Source organism: Pelodiscus sinensis, chromosome 5 (assembly GCF_052426305.1).
Source record: "Pelodiscus sinensis isolate ZL-2025 chromosome 5, ASM5242630v1, whole genome shotgun sequence".
In the NCBI taxonomy this organism is placed as follows: Eukaryota; Metazoa; Chordata; order Testudines; family Trionychidae; genus Pelodiscus; species Pelodiscus sinensis.
In genome coordinates this window covers 75,951,808-75,970,296 of record NC_143056.1, presented here as the reverse complement: position 1 = coordinate 75,970,296, position 18,489 = coordinate 75,951,808, and the positions used below count along the sequence as shown (strand labels likewise).

The 18,489-nt window shown below is 46.5% G+C and overlaps 1 protein-coding gene across 3 annotated transcripts in view; it reads right to left on the bottom strand.

Annotated features, from left to right (window-relative positions):
- Nucleotides 1-18,489, bottom strand: part of IFTAP (intraflagellar transport associated protein) — a 68,029-nt gene that overhangs the window by 45,169 nt on the left and 4,371 nt on the right. For 2 of the 3 annotated variants that reach the window (XM_075927510.2, XM_075927507.2), the window contains exon 2: nt 2,264-2,411. In XM_075927510.2, the coding sequence (XP_075783625.2) occupies nt 2,264-2,369 (106 nt within the window). In that variant the 5' untranslated portion in view covers nt 2,370-2,411. Of the gene's footprint in view, nt 1-2,263; nt 2,412-12,325; nt 12,382-18,489 lie in introns of all 3 variants that reach the window. The other variant, XM_075927509.2, reaches the window with a different exon arrangement.

Below are 18,489 nucleotides of genomic sequence, written 5' to 3'. Positions count from 1 at the left end.
AGAGTCTGTGGAAGTTTGGATCTCAGAGACTGTTTCAGCTTCACTTGCTAGGCTTACTTTGTTCAGAAAGCATGGCTGTCCGAAAGAAACAATTTAGTCTATAATTTGCGACAGGGCCTTCCTTCACTTTCATCAAATCCTTCCTTTGCAATTGTTGAGCTAAGTTATCCATGTGTCCAGCACAATGCATTATATAGATTGCAGAGCACCTGTAAACAGCACTTATATAACACGCCAATTAGAATGTATGAATAACACAAGCCTGAGTAAGGAAATTTTTAGTAGAAAAAACAGTAAGTCCCAGAAAGGTCACCAAATAATATAGTTTGTTCTACAACATACACAAGAGCATAGTGAAAGTGCTGAAAGGTGAGAGCCAGTGGGTGAGGGTTTGAACAGAGAGTCCATCACGCATTCACATTACAGCAGCAGTTCTTGTACCGCAAAGCTGGCCCACTTCCCCACTCCTGGAACTGCAACTTGTCTCTCGGGGTCATGGTACAACTCAGTTTCCCACACACACATACCCTACCATACATGGAGATGGAGCAGCATAAAGGCTGAACTTGCAACTCCGTACACCACTTTGCAATGCAATTTGATTTTGGGGCCTAATCAAATGTGTTTTTAACAGCCAGTTCCAAGATTTCACAAACTTTATTCAAAATCGTGGTTTCCATGGCCTCTAATCTCTGTGACAAAACCAAAGCCCTAACTGTGAGTAGGGGTGCAATAGTACAGTTGATTAACTGATTAACCAATAAGCAAAAGCTTATAGGTTAATGCTATAGACTACATGCATTTCCCCCTACCCCTTTCGACTAATTTTTTTAGCAGGCTGGCCAGCAGACCTGGCTCAGTTCCAGCTTGACTGGGTCCAGGACCTACCCCCTGCTGCAGCTCTGGATTTAAAGTGTATCAGGAGCTGGGCGGGCAAGCAGCCTGGCTCAGTTCCGGCTCACGCCTGGTCCGGGAGCTCAGACACTCACTCCGGACAGAGCCTGCTGCCACCCCACTCTGCTGCCTCTGTACCCGTGGCAACAGCACAGGGCAACAAGCATCCAGTCCATGAGGGGAGCTGGTTTTTAAACTAGCTTCCCTCACGGACCAGCTCCCACCTGGCACCCCATGCTGCTGCCTCTGACACAGAGGCAGCAGTGCAAAGTGGCAAAGGGCTCCTCGGAAGTGGGGCCAGATTGCACTGGCTGCCAGCCCCACCTGGGGACTATAGAATAGTTGAATAACTAATAAGAACTCATGAGGTTAATCAACTTTTCAGTTAACTAATATTTAACATCCATAACCATGAGCCACAAGGCATCATATCTTCCTTTCTTTCTTGGATTCAAACTTTTGGTCCCCTTCTTATTAAAGTGATAAACTCAAGACAGGTATTAAATCACCCTATCAAATCAAATTAAGGTGGTAAGAACAAAGTTGTCATGTCTCTGGGGTTAACCCTTTCCAGGCAATGTAATTAACTAAATGGCTGAGCCGTCTAGAAAAGGATAGTATCTCTCCCATCAATCACAAATGGTTGACTATTTTTATTAGCATTGTTCCTGAGGCGCTGATCAAATCAGTCAGTCTAAACAACCAGCAATTGAATTCAGTGAAATGTGCTCTACTGTGCAGTCAAATTTTTCAAGCAAGGGGAAACTAAATCCACATTCAAGCACCTAAATAATAATGGTCTGATTTCAGAGATGCTGAAACCCCACTGCCAATAACATCAGCCAGGGATGAAAATTCTAGCCTGCACGCATCCAAATGTACCCTGCAATCTTCCACCTTCCACTGAACTGCATACTCAACAAAGATTCAGAACTTCATATATAATGTACACATAACATTACGTCAAGTTCAAGGGAAGTACAATTGTGGATAGCAGTGAATTCCAGTGCGCTGGCTCCAACTACTGTATCTTAAGAACACAAAAACCTTGCCAACCTATTTTCATTCCACTCGTACCTGGAGACCCCTGCCAAGACTGAGACCTCATTGCTCTAGGCACTGTACATACAGAGAGTGTAATCTAAATAGACAAGACAAACAAAAGAAGGCACAGGAAATAAATGCACAGAGAGTTGAAGTGACTTGCCCAAGGTCACAAAGCAGGTCAGTAGCAGAACCAGGAAAGCCTCCCCCCCCCAAGTATCCCATCTCCCAAAAGAGTTCTATTCACAAGACAACACTGCCTCTCTTTATGCACTCTTCCTTTTTCAATGTAATTTACTATAAGAAATTCTAGAAACTGACATACCTTTAGAAAGGTAACTGAATGTGCTGAGAAATTCTTCATACGTTTGCTCCTGGCTATTAATAAACTGATCGAGGACACTGTTGTTTGACGGTTGCTTTTCCATCATCCACGATGGTCAAACAGGCATATCTGTTCTAACAGTATTCCTCTGCAATGAAAAAAGAAAGAACCCTATATAATAACAAAGGCAGAAAACAAATCCGAGGGTCTTTTAACTTCAGAGGGAGTTTCTGCGGTTAGCATAGGGCAACTGAGTGCTGGAATTCAGAAAATCAGCTATTTTTCTCCTATAAGTAGTGATTCCTTCACTGGGGCTCTTAGGAGGAATAAGGGAAGGCATTTGTAGAATTAGGGCCATAGTTATTTCAGATACATTTAGGTGAAAAATAGTGACCTATTTGAATCCTAGGAGAAAGGTTGTATCCACAGAACAGGCACTAAGTGAGCAGCACAACAGTTCTTGTGCCCCCCAGAATATCCTATCAAACTACTTGCACCCTGTTCAGGGTGGACTATGTCTAAGTAGTTCAGTTCAGTCACAATGACTGACCCAGCTTTGCTTTCTTTGCTGAGGGGGTGCCACTTAGCACTACTTTGTGGGTACTGGATTTTATAATAGCGTTTCCTGTACACAGGGAACTTGGGCTGAATCCACCAGCTAATTTCACAGGTGCATTGTGTGCTATATTCTCAAGTCCACTAAAACCCAAGCTTTGGGAGTAGTGTTGCCAGGTGTCCGGTATTGACCCGGACAGTCTGGTATTTTTGCCTCCTGTCTGGTAAAAAAATTCAGAAAATACCGGACACCTAAAATGTCCAGTATTTTCTGATTTTTGGAGGCGAAAATCCTGGGTGCTTACAACTCTTGGGTTCCTTTTGTTTTTTGTGTTTTTTTTTTTTTTGCTCAACAACTTTGGTCTCCCCCTTTTTTTTCCCTCAACAGAATTTTTTCCCAGTGGTTTTTTCTTGGAGGGGCGGGAGGACGGGGGGGGGGGGGGTTGGTACTTTTGGTTAAACCATCTGGCAACCCTATTTGGGAGAATGTGATCTTGCAGTATTATTTTTTATATTCAAGTGGAACACAAAGGCCCCAATCAGCTCAAGAGACACTGTGCCAGGCATAGAGGCATAGAAGAAGGCATCAAAAAAGTGCCAAGAGCTCACCGCTACTGAGAATGTTCTGCCTTGTCTCCAGGATTTTAACACAGTGGCTACTCAGCTACAGTATTTCAGCTGAGCCTGATTCTTTCAAGAGGGCACAGGGAAAATGGTGGCCCCTGAGATATTTGCAATCAACTACATCAAAGTTAATGCTGTACTGTGCTTCAAAGTACTATGCATTATTAGTATGGGGATTCTGTACAGGTACAATCAGATTATCTAAAAGAGAAACTCCAGGCTAGCATGCACACAGACATGCATAATTTGTGTGCATCACTGCAGTCTCACACTCAGTTGGTCATGTGGGACTACACAATGCATACACAACTTTATAATTGTGTATGCATATTAAGGATGCAATTATGCACACAAAAATTCACGCTGCCCACAGTTTCTCACCTTTTGGAAATGCAATCTTTAATTGAAAGGAAATAACTCATTAGAAGTACATTAGAGGTAAAATTCTGTTCCACTGAAGTCAATAGCAACATTACTAGTGATTTCAGTGGGGCAAAGCTTAGTTATCCCTTTATTTTGGATTGCAGTTAAAGCAGAATGAACTCAGGACGTCCAAACCACAGCATCAAAATAAACCATGAATGCTAATTCTGTCCTGCTGTTGCTTGTCACAGGAGGTGATTGTTCTGAAGTTTAAAATAAACCAAAACACATTCAGCCCAAAACACAGAACTTTAAGTTTCATTAAAAACAAGCTAATATTAACCACTCTAGGGACCAGTAGATAATTATTTACCAGACGGACAACGTGGTTTATGCAAATACTAGTGGTTTTCAGGAGGAAGCAATGGGTTTTTTTTAATTTTTTCATCGCTGTTCAGTTATTAGAGTCAAAACAACAGTGAATTTCACTGTGAGTAAAACTAAGACTTATAAGGATTTATGAAAGAACCTCATTTGTTAATTTAAGATCTAAATAAGAATGACAACAATGCCCTTCTGCAGAATCTGTTAGCTAAGGATTTTGAAGTGCTTTACAAACATGAATGAATTCAGCTCACGATCCTCCTGGATGGTAGGTGCCAAAACATATATTTCCCCTTTACAAATGATATAACTGAGGCACAGAGAGTTAAAGTGATTTGCCAGGGAGTTAGTGGCAGTGCTGGGAATGCAGCCAAGATCTCCTAATGATCCTTTCCTCTGTGATGTGCTAAGTATTTTACACCAGTGGTTCCCAAAAGGGGGCAACTATAGCCCTCTTAGTTTGGTAAAAAGTTAAATCAGTGTCTATCAGTGACTTCCCCATCCCACAGGTTCTACAACCACCCTTCCTTAATGATCAGCTTGAGTCCCAACCTTTGTGCTGGCTCTTTGATCAAGGCCATTCCCCATCTTGCTAACTTGTGTACTACCTAGCTTTTAACAAACTTTGAAAGGCTCTAAATCCTGAAACTGGAGCAGTCTCAGCTCACTGTAGGTGCAGACATCTCGTGATGAATACAGACAGGGCAACACCAGGTGACACACCAGGATTTGCCACAAAAAGCCAAGACTTAGTTTTATCATTAAGGTTGAAGGGAAGAAGCAATGTTGGCCTCTAGGGGTATGTCTAGACTACAGGGATTTTTCAAAAAAACGTGGCCTTTTTTCGAAAAATCTTTACCTGTGTCTAGACTGCTGCCGCGTTCTTTCGAAAGTAAATCAAAAGAATGTGGCAGTTTTTTCAACCACGGAAAACCAGTTTTATGAGGAAGAATGCCTTTTTTTGAAAGTGCTCTTTCAAAAAAAGGCGCTGGGTAATGTAAAGTGTGCTTTTTCGAAAGAGAGCATCCAGGCTGCCTGAGTGCTCTCTTTCGAAAAAGCGGCTTGCTTTTTCAAAAGTACTGATTGTAGTCTAGACATTCTTTTTCGAAAGAGGCTTTTTCGAAAGTATCTTTTGAAATAGCCTCTTTCAAAAGAGGCTTGCAGTCTAGACGTAGCCTAGGTGAGAATGTCCAGTAAAATACCAGGGGTAAAGTCTGCACCCCTATCCTCTTCAAGAACAACTCCTGGATATTGTGGGGAGAGGGGGCCATCTACCATATTGTGTCTTAAATCTTTCCATTTTCCTCCAAAGAGTAGTAATCCCAAATTACTAACCACGCTGCATTCCTAGTTTCATTTCACTGAGCCTATAGATTTCCCATCAACCCAAGAGTATATTACATACATGCATTATAGGGAGAAAACCCACTGGTTCTATTGCTTCTGTTTCAAGAGAGAAATTTTCTCACTGGTTTTCCAGGCTTGCCAAAGGTTGCTTTCTCAAGTTTTGAAAGTTTCTATGCAAAAGAGTGGACCAACTTCTGCTCTCAGTTACAGCAAATGTAACTGTGGAATCAGTGGAGCTGCTCTAGATTAACACCAGTGTAAATGAGACCAGAGTTTGTTCTTAACCTATGCTGATGGGTGAAAAATAATTCATCATTGCTAAAGAAATAAAATAAGTACTGTAATTTGTAGAATTCATAGGGTGCATTTCCTTTATTTTTGAAAACCACAAAAGTGCATTACAGAACAAAATAATTAGTCATTAATTTGATAAATCCTGACATGAGAGATAATAAATTACATGGAGGTAGGTTTTTTATCACCCATATGTATATTTTTCCCATGTTGATGTGTATTAGAGTTTTGCTCTTTTAAAAAACAAGAGTAAGAAATCCAACTATATAGGCCCAAGATGTAGTGTTTCAGTTTGGATACAAACTTTCCCTAAATTTCCAGCAGTTTATTTAGAGAAGCATAAGGTTCTATCAATCATAAATAAGGGTGTCTACACTAGCTCGGTAGTTCGAGCTAGGTAGGCAAATGAGGGCAACCGGAGTTGCAAATGAAGCCCGGGATTTAAATATCTCAGGCTTCATTTGCATCTTCCCGGGCGCCGCCATTTTTAAATCCCCCTTAGTCCGAACTCCATGCCCGCGGCTACACGCGGCACTGAGTAGGTAGTTCGAATTAGGATCTCTCATTCGAACTACCAGTATACCTCGTTCCACGAGGAGTAACGGTAGTTCGAATTAGAGATCCTAATCCCGGGCTTCATTTGCAACTCCAGTTGCCCTCAGTTGCCTACCTAGCTCGAACTACCGAGCTAGTATAGACATACCCTAACATTTTCCACACTATGAAATATTGCTTTACGCACTCCAATTTTCTGTTCATTCTAATTCTAGGCACTCTGGAGAAGTTTTGGTTTCTGTGTTGCATGGATCTGGACGATAAGAATTGAGAGTTGGTGCTTATTAGAATTCTTGTAATTGACAGGCAGTACCTGACTGGAAATATGTTAGGAAAATTGTCCCAACACTATCTACCTGTGGTCTTATACTGGCACGCTTTTATTCTGTTGTGGCCTCCTGCTGCATCCCTTTTATACCAGACCTGTGTCCCTTTTTTCATAAAGACCAGCAGCTGTTTCAGACTATCAACTCTGTGCAGAAGTTTTGTGGTGCAAATAAGGGAAACCAGGCTGACCAGCAAACTCTCATTTTCATTTTTGAGCAAGCCCATATCTGAACACTGCTCTCCAGAAGCGAAAGGCTAGTGCATTCATGCAATTCACAGTATACAAGAGGCACCCTTGCTGAACACATATGAATAAAACAACTGAGTTTGTTTGACATGGTCATATTTCTCACGATGCTACTTTGTAAGGATTCATTATACTGTGGAGTTGCCAAGCAATCTAAAGGAAAAAAGACAATATAGAACCAGAAAGTTGGCAGGGCCTGAAGTCAGTTCTCCTTGTCTTGCAAGATGAACAGGGGCATATATAGCCTTTCCAAGGTATGATGGCTGAGTGGCAAGGTGCTCAATCATAGTCCTGAAAGATCTGGCTTTGAGTCTTGCTCAGTTTCACAGTGAAAGGCAACCTCCCGTTCATTCAGCTGCAAATCAGATATCTGATCTACGTGGCTGGGGCACTCAAAGGCAATTGATCATGATCATGCTACCTACATAATTTCTAAATATACTTCAGAGGGGTAGCCGAGTTAGTCTGTAACAGGAAAAACTTAAAAAACAATCAATAGACGGTTAGCACATTAAAGACTAAAAGATGCAGATGGCATCATGAGCTTTCGTGGGCACAACCTACTTCTTCAGATGACCAGAGTATTAGAAGTCCAGATCCAAGAATAAATAAGGGAAGGAGAGGTGGGGAGAGGAAAAAAGGAGGAGGAAAGGAGAAAGAGGGGAAAAAAGAGAGAGACAGTGAATAGATGGTTCAAGTACCTCCATTGTTTGGTTGGTTGGTTAGGTGTGTTGCGTGGTTACTGGAAAGAATTTGTTTGAGGTTAGGGAGATGTCTGTAAGTGAGAATTGGCCTTTCCCACAAGATCTGAGAGTGAGGAGTCATTTTCCAGGACAGGTTGTAGATTGTTGATAATGCGTTGGAGGGGTTTAAGTTGTGGACTGTAGGTGATGACAAATGGAATTCTGTTTTCTTTTTTGGGCCTGTCCTTTATATACTGTTACCTATGACATGGATGTGCCTTAACCCCATCAGCCTGATAAGCCCTTGGCTCAGGAGGAACTTTGGACTACTAGTTCACCAGTTCAAATCCAACTCAGGTTGATATCAGCCAAAAGGCAGTGCTGCATGGCAGCTGGTTGGCTAACTATATAAAACGTGTTGATCCTACTAGATATGATGTCTGTTGTTGCTGACAGTCTCTCAGTAATGAGAACAATGCCTGAGTGGATCATGGAGACTGATACCACCCTCTTTCTCCTCAGAGGTGGTCCCTCCAATACATCAAAGGAGTTTCTCTTTGGGGGAAGAGCACGTCAAAGACTACTGAATCTTCTCGCCTTGTTAGAAGCTGTATCTAGAGTCAAAAAATAATTGAATAAGTTCATGAAGGATAGGTCCAGCAATAGCTATTAGCCAACGTGACCAAGGATGCAAATCAATGCTCTGGTGTCCCTAAACTGCCAACTGCCAGAAGCGGGGTCCAGATATGGGAGATGGATCACTTGATAATTGCCCTGTTTTGTTCATTCCCTTTAATGCATTGGCCTGGGCAACTGTCAAAAGACAGGATACAGGGCTAGATTGACTATTGGTCTGACCCAGTACAGTTGTTTTTACATTCTGATGAATAGAACAGAATAAGAGTTTCTGCAAATGATGTGTTTAAGCGGAAACCAATTTTTTTTCTTTTAGAAAAATTTGCATTCCTTTCCTGCTCATCCATCCAAGTTACAGTAATGAGGTTACTTCAGGCGATCATTCATTAAGCTTTGCTGATCATCAGCAGATTGTGCAGAATCAATTTTATTTCCCAAAATGTAGTCTTCCTCCCAGCTGTTTAAACCAAACCAGAAATGTCTGCAGTAAATCCCAGAGGCAAGCTGGCTGAGTATTAGCATGATTTCAATTACACAGTTATTAATTCCATTAAAGAATGAAAAATGTAATAGCTACAAAACATGGATTTCTTGTTTTATACTGCATTTTGACACTGCATTATGATTCTTAAAGCCTTTTTATTTTTTTAAACCAGTGAAATCAAAATGAACTTACAAACTTATAAACTCAAAAAGCAGGAGTGCCTAACTACACACAGAAAAATCCTACATAATTCTACTACTACATTATGCAGTGTAACCTTTCTGATTATCACACAAGGGGGGAAATCACATTCCAACACTGGTAATTTGGATCTATCAACAATCATGCTCAATAAAAACAGGTAAGTCATCAGTACATTTATTTATAGAGTACTATTTAAATGCATGGAGAGATATAGAAAGACAGTCACTGTTTTGAAGGGTTAATAATTTAAATCTCCGTGTCTCAGGCTCACAATTGTATTAATTTAATATCTGACACTCTGTTTTCCTTGTATTGTGCCGGATCAATTTCCTCTACAGTCACCCCATTACCTCAAACATTGTTTTCCAAAGCTCCTTGAGATACCCAGATTATAAAACCAAAGTCTGTTCTCTTTCAGCCTAGATGACAGTGATAATCAACATATTTTTCTATGGCACCCTGCAAGGAACTCCCTTTGGGCTGAATTGAGTCTGGGTAGTGTGACAACACAGGGGCTGAGGGAGAGCAAGACATGCAGCAGTGTAAGAGGGGAAGCAGGCTCTAAAGGTCTGTTACCTTCCTTCCTCATGCCTTTGGGCAGGACAGAGGGGAGGATAGATGACGCCTTAGCTACACTGGCAAATTGGGACCAAAACACATCACTGTAGCAGGTATAGACTCAATGCCGTTTACTCCCTCCACAGAGCAGCAGACTGACTAGAAGGGAGATAGTACCTCCCTGAGTCACACTGTCCCTTTCAGGCTCCTAGAGTGTACAATATGCTCTCCCTTACTCAGGGCAGACTATAATGTCACAATTTACCCCTTTGATGTCAATGCCATAGAAATCCAATAGGTTATTAAATAGAGAGATAGATATACATATTTCTATAACCTCACAAGTAAGGATAATGTACCACAATCACCTACTGCATAGAATCAGGATGGCTGACCTGTGCCTTCTAAAGCCTATCCTGCTAACTCCTAAAGACATATCTCACTTAGCCTTAGTAGTAGGCAACTATGTTGCTGAAGCAGGAGTGTCTGCGATCCGTCCCCGCTGTCACAGTGGTGATCAGCATGGAGGTCACCATGAACTCTTAGGTGGCTGTGGATTTGCTACAACATTATTAATTTATTATTAATAATTATTGCAATTAGCGAGCCAGCATCTGTAGGGCAGAAGTAAACGCTAGTCTAAATTAAGCAAGAGTACTTTGTAACATGGTGCAATTGGCAGATGGGGCATAAGTACCATGCATTTCACAGTACTATCCTCTATTTGCTGGACAGCTCTAGACCGTCAGTGACAAACTCCTCAGAAAGCTGCAGTGTCCATGCACCATAGCCAGAATGGCAGTCCCTGTAATACAGTGGTCACCAACCAGTAGATTGGGATCTACTGGTAGATCTTGGAGCCTCTGATAGGCGATCTTGACTGGTTTGGCCAAGAGGCTGTCAAGTGCAGCACTTCAGCTGCCCCTTGCCCCACTGCTGCGCATCTCCCTTTGCCTTGGAGCTGTTTCCCTCTCCCACCCTGTATTCTGCTTCCACAGAAGTGGAGGGGGGGGGTGAAGGACACAACAGGGTTTAGGATGGAGAGAGTTTGCTGGCTGCTTATGAGAGTGGTGCAGGGCCAGTGCAGGAGTGAGCCTGCCTTTAGCACCACTGCACTACCACACAGGAGCCACCTATGGTAAGCAGTGTCTAGCTGGAGCCTGCAACCTGTATCACTGTCATGGTCATGTGCCCCCTCCTGAACTCAACCGCTGCCCCAGGCTAAGCTCAGAGCCCTTCTCACACTCCAAATCCCTTAGCCCAAGACCAAAACCTGCACCCCAACCCTCTGCCCCTGCCTGATGAAAGGGAGGGAGAATGGGGGAGGGAGGGAGGATGAAGTGAGCAGGGACAGGGCCTTGCGGAAGGGGCACTAAGGAGGTGGGGCAAAGGTATTTGAGTTTGAGGTAGATCCTGGTTTGTACTTAAATTCAAAAATTGATCTCATCCTTTAAAAGGTTGGAGACCCCTGCTGTAATATATTTACTCATAGTATATCATTTAGCCACTAGATGGCCCTGTATGCTGTATGGATCCAGACAGGTGTGGTTCCTTGTAAACAGTAGAGACAATGGTAGAACTCAAGTTGAATTAGCCTGTTTGTCTGTAGTTATACTTTTTTCTTCCTGTTTAAGAAGAGTTTACATTGATTCCACATATCACAATAGTCAGTACAACATGGTACCTCAAGAGTATAGAGCAGTGTTTCCCAATTTTATTTGGCCACAGAACCCTTTTCAGCTTGAAAGAATTTTAAGGAATCTCTAGGGAGAAACATTGTTCTTCCTGGCCTCTGAGGGTAGAACAAGAAGCAATGGGCTTAAACGACAGCAAGGGAGGTTTAGGTTGGACATTAGGAAAAACTTCCTGCCTGTCAGGGTGGTTAAACACTGGAATAAATTGCCCAGGGAGGTTGTGGAATCTCCATCTCTGGAGATATTTAAGAGCAGGTTACATAAATGTCTATCGGGGTGGTCTAGACAATACTGGGTCCTGCCATGAGGGCAGAGGACTGGACTCGATAACCTCTCGAGGTCCCTTCCAGTCCTAGTATTCTATGATTCTATGAGGGTTGCCAGGGTAAAATTTGTCAAGCAAAAAAAAAAAGACCTGCCAAGTCCTGCCACAAAGAAGGGGATAGGGGAGGTGCCAAGTTGTCAAGGAACCCTTACTTTTGTTTCATGGAACCCCGGGGTTCCGTGGAGCACTAATTGGGAAACACTGGTATAGAGAGTAAAAGAGGGATAAGAGGGGTGATACTTGGGAATCCTCAACTTTTTTGAGACAGCAGCAACAGCCTTTTTTAAAACTATATTCCCCTATAACAGTTCAACATGTTCGTTGGATTTCAACAATGCAGCTGTGCTAAAAAGCTCCCTCCCCTACGTGTGCTGCAGTCTTGCCCTACCTACCTTCTCTCCCCACACCCAGCCACCTGCAACTAGACAGCAGCTCCTGAAATGAACATTAAAGAAGAACCTAAATCTCTGGTTATGAGCAGGTGCAGAACTACATGAACGAATTCCAAGCATGGTTGTTTCAGTTACGACTTTCAACCTTTCAAACAATTCTTGGATGTTTCTTGTTTCGATTGAAACTGTTTTAAAGAGTTAAGGGCCTGATCCCACTGAAGTCAATTGGAAGTTTCCTGCTGAGTTTAGTAGGAGCGGGATCTGGCCTTTAGATACACAGATGGACAGCACTCATCTGTTTGTGCTTTTACAATAGTTGACCCTAAATCTCATCTTTGCAGATACCCTGTAAGCTACCATAATGCTCTTGTTCCTCTGTGGAAATATTACCTGAGTTCAGTGCCAAAGTAGATAGTAGTTATGCATTCCAAATGGCTCTGACAGTGCTTTAGGGAAAGAAAAGAATTGGATTAGGTACAAGGGTACATTTTTTGTGTGCCAAATTTGTTTTTTCTAAAACCAGCAGCCCCAATCCCAAGAGGTATGATCTTTTCAGATTTCATGGACTAAGCACTGGTGGGTTTCAACAGATCTGGCATGAGAGGCTTCCAAAGATATCCCATTTGCTTCAAAAGGCGATATTGGGAATATGGCTGGGCATTCATTCCTATCTGGGTACATCTCCATAGTGAGCAACATCACTGCAGTGAGTTTCAGAGCCCGGATCAACAGATATGGGCTCGCAGGGTTCACGTTACTGAGCTAAAAATAGGTATACAGACATTGCAGCTTGGGCTGGAGCTTGGGTTCTGAAGCCAACCCCCGCCCTGGACTTCAGAGCCTGAGCCCAAATGTTTACATGGCTGTTTTTAGTGCTGTGGCACAGCCTGAGTCTGTCCCCTCGAGATCTGAGTCTCGCTGCTGCAGGCAGTGTAGACATAGAAGTCCATGTCACTGATGAATGCCCAATAAGGTTTAGTGTTAAAGGGCACTGCTCTGTCTTCAGATGACACACAAAGCTCTGGTCTTGATCACTAGAGGTCATTAAGGACTTTGTGTTACTTTTCATCAAAGCCAGTGTTAGCCCTACAACCCAAATTCCAGACTGTGGAATCTACATTTTGCCTGCCTACACCCTCACAATTGAACAAGACATCCTTCACTCTCCATAGCAAACTGCTTATATTACTGCATGGTTAGCCAATTGATGAGTTCTACCACAAAGGAGAATGCTTTACAAATATAAACAAAAATCTGTCAAGGACAGGCAATCTGGAATCATTTGGAATGAAGGATCCTGTATTAAATGTAAGAGACATATTTCAAAATAATACCCGTAGAAGAAATAAACCGGTTATAAATAAACATTATTTCCAGACTAGCAAGTGACCAGTTAAAAGTTTACTGCTACCTAAATTCATGTTATTAAAATACTGTATTTAAAGAAATGGGTCTGTCACATGGATACTGTTTCTGTTTGGTGCTATGACTTTAACTGCCAAACAAATTTAGGAAGAGAATCTGACATTTTCATGTAAAAAATCTTAGTATTCTGAATGCACAGAAGTCTTCTGATTTCTGGACAGGTGACTCTAAAACTACCTCCTTCAGGATTTCAGGCTCCTTCCTCTGAAGGAGCTGATCATTTTTCGGGGAAAGGAAACTGGACTAGGAAGACCATTGTTCTCATTCTGTAGGACAGTTCTTGTGATTAGCATTTTGTTGCAGGAAAAATTTAACCTCCCTTTCTCCTGAACTAAATTAATCATGTCACAAAGACAAGCATTTTCTAAGGACAAGACACACTAACTGACCCAGGAAGAGTAAAATAAACCTAAAATATGAGGTGAGACACTAGGGAAAAATTGTCTATTTTCTTTTGGAATCTGTGCACAACTTCTGCAGTAAGACTGCCTTTCCCTCTGTTCACAGGAACTAAAGGGGGTCATGGTGGGTCAAGTACTGGATGGAAACTTGACAAATATCATCTAGGTGCTACTGGAAATAGGGATGAACCTGAACTGAACAGCCCAGAGCACTGGGGAATTTTAATTTTGGATCTGATCATTGTGGTTCAAGACTATATATATCAATGTGATTGCCTCTGAGTGTCAACACTGAAACAATATACCAACATGGGTGTCAGAGGATGCTGTACTAAGATGTCATATTGCAAATGAGACATAATGCCATCCTCACATCTGCATTACAGTCATTGAAGGTTTCTTGGCAACTTTTTACAAGAGTTCAGTGTATTCACCCTACTGTCCTAGCAGAGGCGTAGTGAGGGTGTTATGCGCCCAGGGGCAAAGGAAAAATTTGCGTCCTCCCCGCCGCCACCAAACGGCCCCAAACCTGGTGCACAGATGAGGGGAACTTGTACCGCATCTTCCCATGGGCAGAATGAATTTTGTGTTGTGCACCAGTACTGAGTTCATGGGGCTTGTTTGGATGTGCCACTGTGGCACCCAAGTTATTAATAAATATTTTTAAACCTTTACCTTTTCTCTCTGCTGCCATGTCTCCTCCCCTTGCTCCATCATCTCCCCTGGTGTCTGCTGCCCCCCAACTCCTCACCCTCCTCTGCTGTCCTGACTCCTGCCCTTCTCACTGCCCTCAGCCCTCCTGCGACCTGCCCCCTCCACCAGCCCTTCTCTCCCCCTTGTGCCCACTCCTCCAGTAGCCCCATTCTGATCATGTGAGCTACCCCTCCTCCTCCCCTCTTCTAACACCTCCCTCTACACACCTGCCCTGCCTCTCTCCTCTGGTGCTGGTCCCTCCCCTGCAGGTGTCTGCCCTTCTGCTTCACCCCAGAACCCCCTGGCACCTGCACCTTCCCTTAGCCCTGCACCCTCCTGGTACCTTCCTCTTCCCTCACTGCCCCTTTGCCCTCTTTTTCCCTGAAGCCCACCCCCTCACCACTCTCTGTCCCCATTCCCCTCATGCCCCGGTGCCCTCACACATGACTTGCTCCGTTTCCACCTTTCTCATGCCCACCCCTTCTTTCAAGCCTTCTCCCAGCACCTCCTCCTCCCCACAGAAGGCACAGTAGCCACAGAAGGGAGCTGGTGAGGCAGATGTGAACTCCATTCCTGCTTCTTCCACTTAAATTGCTGAGTGATCACCTAGGCAAGTCACTAAGGGTATGTCTACACTACAAAGTTAATTTGAACTAACAGCCATTAGTTCGAATTAACTTTCATAGGTGCTACACGTGCAAACCGCTAGTTCAAACTTAATTCGAACTAGCGGAGCACTTAATTCGAACTAGGTAACCTAACACCTAGTTCGAATTAAGTAGTTCGAATTAAGGGCTACGTAGCCACTTAATTCGAACTAGTTGGAGGCTAGCCGTTCCCAGCTTGCCCTGGTGGCCACTCTGGGCCAAACCAGAAAAACTTTTCTGCCCCCCTCCCGGCCCCGGTCTGGCTACACTGCTTGTGCCAGTTGCAAGTCTGCCAGCACCCAGCCAACAGACCCTGTACCTACCATGGCATGAGCCAGCCATCCGCTGCCACCCAGCCCTCTCCCTCTTCCCAGGACTAGGCTGGCGGTTCACAGGAGCCTGCCCGGGGCCACAAGAGGTGGGCGCCCAGCTGGTCTAGTGCGGAGATTGTGGACTTAATCGAGGTTGGACACAGCCTCCAACGTCCACGATCTCCGCACTAGCCACAGGAATGCGGCCATCTACAGCCGCATGGCTGCCAGCCTGGCCACCCGAGGCCACATGAGGACACGGGAGCAGGTTCGCTGCAAGGTCAAGGACCTGCGGCAGTCCTACTCCAGGGCCTGCCAGCCAGGGGCCGATCCAGAGGCCTGCCCCCAATTTGAGTCCCTGGACCGCATCCTGGGGGCTCACACCGTCCATGCCCCCTGGGGGGTGATCGACCCCAGGGCAGAGGGACCCGTCCCTGACACCGAGGAAGAGGAGGAGGACGCTGAGAGCCAGGAGCCTGCAGGGAGCCTTCCCAGGATCCCCGAGGCACCCCACAGAGCACATCGGCTGTGTCATCCGAGGCCGGGGAGGGCTCCACATGTGAGTGCCATCTTGCTCCCCTTATGTGTATGGGGTGGGGAGAGAGGGAGCCCAGGGACCGTGCACCTGGGCCTTGCCCACCATGGAGCAGCAGCTGGGTGCCATGCGGGGGCCCTGGCCCGTTCCCCACACGCCGACCTCGCCTTGCAGAGGGGGGCTGGGTTTCACCCACAGTGTCCCTAGGGAGAACTGACCACTACTTTTGTTTCACCACAGCTGCAGCACCTGGGACTGCAGGGCCCACCACCCCACCTGCAACAGCCACCTGCACCCAGGCCAGCAGGCGCACCAGGAACCTGGAGGACAACCACCAGCGGCACCTGCGGCTACCTGAGCACCAGCTCCAAACCCAGGACCACTGGGTCTGGAAGGACCTGCAGCTGCATTAGCGGAGTTTGAAGGCACTGGAGGAGCAGGGCCGTGCCCTTGGAGGCCACCTCCAGACCTTGGTCGACAGGTTCCTGCCTCCTCCTGCTCCGGCCCCTGCAGCCGTCCCAGCTCTCGCTCCCCCTCCCGCTTCCTCTGCGCCCCCGTCCCTCCTGCCCCACCCTCCACACCCACTCCCCCCCGACACCCTCGCACCCGCAGTGCTATGAGACGGGAGAGCCAGCAGGACCCCCAACCCTGAGCTTTCCCTTCCCTTCCTCCCCCTTCTAGCTCCCTCCTCCCAGGTTTCCTCCTCCTCTCTCCCACCCTCATTCCTCCCTCCCCCCCACCCCAGTTCTGTAAAATGTAAAGAGATTGTTGTTTTCAAAACAAGTGTCTTTATTTAACATTAGGAAGGGGGGTTAGGGAGGGGAAAGGAGAAGGAGGGGAGGGTGGAAGAAGGCCCCAATGGTGCATGCAGGGAGAGTTCAGTCCTCCTCCTCCACCTGGAAGCTCTCCCGAAGGGCTTCCCGAATCCGGACAGCCCCCCGCTGGGCCTCCCGGACGGTGGCGGTGCGGGGCTGAGCGTAGTGGCCAGCCATGCGGTCAGCCTCAGCCATCCAAGCTGGCAGGAATGCCTCCCCCTTCCGCTTGAACAAATTGTGCAGCACGCAACATGCTGCCACCACGGGAGGGATATTGTGCTCGGCGAGGTCAAGGCGGGTGAGGAGGCACCTAAATCTGGCTTTCAGGCATCCAAAGGCCCCCCTCGATCAGATGCGGGCCCTGGTGAGCCTGGCATTGAAGGCCTAGCGGGAGGGGTTGAGGTGCCCCGTGTACTGCTTCATCAGCCAGGGCTGTAGGGGGTAGGCCGCATCCCCCACCAGGCAGACGGGCATGTCCATGTCCCCGACCCTGATGTGGCAGTCGGGAAAGAAGGTCCCAGCCTGCATCCTCTGGCACACGGAGGAATTGTGGAACACCCTGGCGTCATGTGCCTTGCCGGACCAGCCCACATTAATGTCCGTGAACTGGCCCCGGTGGTCACACACGGCCTGTTGGAGCACAGAGAAGTATCCTTTGCAGTTAATGTATTGGGAGGCCTGGTGTTCCGGGGCGTGGATGGGGATGTGCATCCCGTCGATGGCCCCCCCGCAGTTGGGGAAGCCGAAGGCGCAGAACCCCCAGATGACAGCATCTGGGTCGGCAAGGCGGACCACCCTGCAGAGCAGCACCCGGTTGATGGCCTTGACCACCTGCAGAGACACAGCAAACCGTGAATCACTGGGGCGCCCGGGTGGCTGGGAGTGTTTGTTCCCTGGCACTGCCTCGTGCCCGACTCCCAGAAGCGACCCCTGGTGTGATCCTGGCCACCACAGGCGGCGTGTAGTACAGCTGGGATAGATCGAACCCTCCTGTGCGGGGCACTGTCGCCTCCTCTCCCGCCCTCGTTTTTCCTGGGGCGGCCCATTCCCTCCTTATAGTGCCCCTCCCCCCCGGCCCAGTGGCTGGTGAGTGCCGTACCTACATGAGCACTGCTCCGACGGTGGATCTCCCCACGCCGAACTGGTAGCTGTCCGGCATGGAGAGCTTCCAGAGGGCGATGGCCACACACTTCTGGAGGGGGATGGTGGGCCTCATGCGAGTGTCCCGTCGCTGCAGAGCAGGGGCAAGCCACTCGCAGAGCTACAGGAAGGTGTCCCTCTTCATCCTGAAGTTCTGAGTCCACTGTCTGTCTCTCCAGCGCTCCAGGACGATGCGGTCCCACCAGTCGCTGCTGGTGTCCAGACGCCAGATGCGGTGGGGCACGCTGGCATCCGGGCGCTACTGCAGTTCTTCCACAGCTCCCAGGGAGGCCAGGTGGAGAGGCAGGGGGCTGACATGCACCAGGTGGTGCCAGGCAGCCTTCAGCCATTGCTGGCAGGCTTGCAGCAGGAAGTCCAAGAACTGGAGCAGAATGCCCAGGGCGAGTTCTGGCTCCATACTGCCAACTGCGGCGGCGTCCCCAGTGGGAACCACCGACACAGGCAGGCGCAGAGAAAAACGCTTTGCTGTCCCTCGGCGAGGTGGGCAAGCAAGCGGAAAAGCTGAGAACCGGCTATACAAGGGGTCCCTTTAAGCACAAGGCTCAGATAGCCTCAGACAGCAGCCA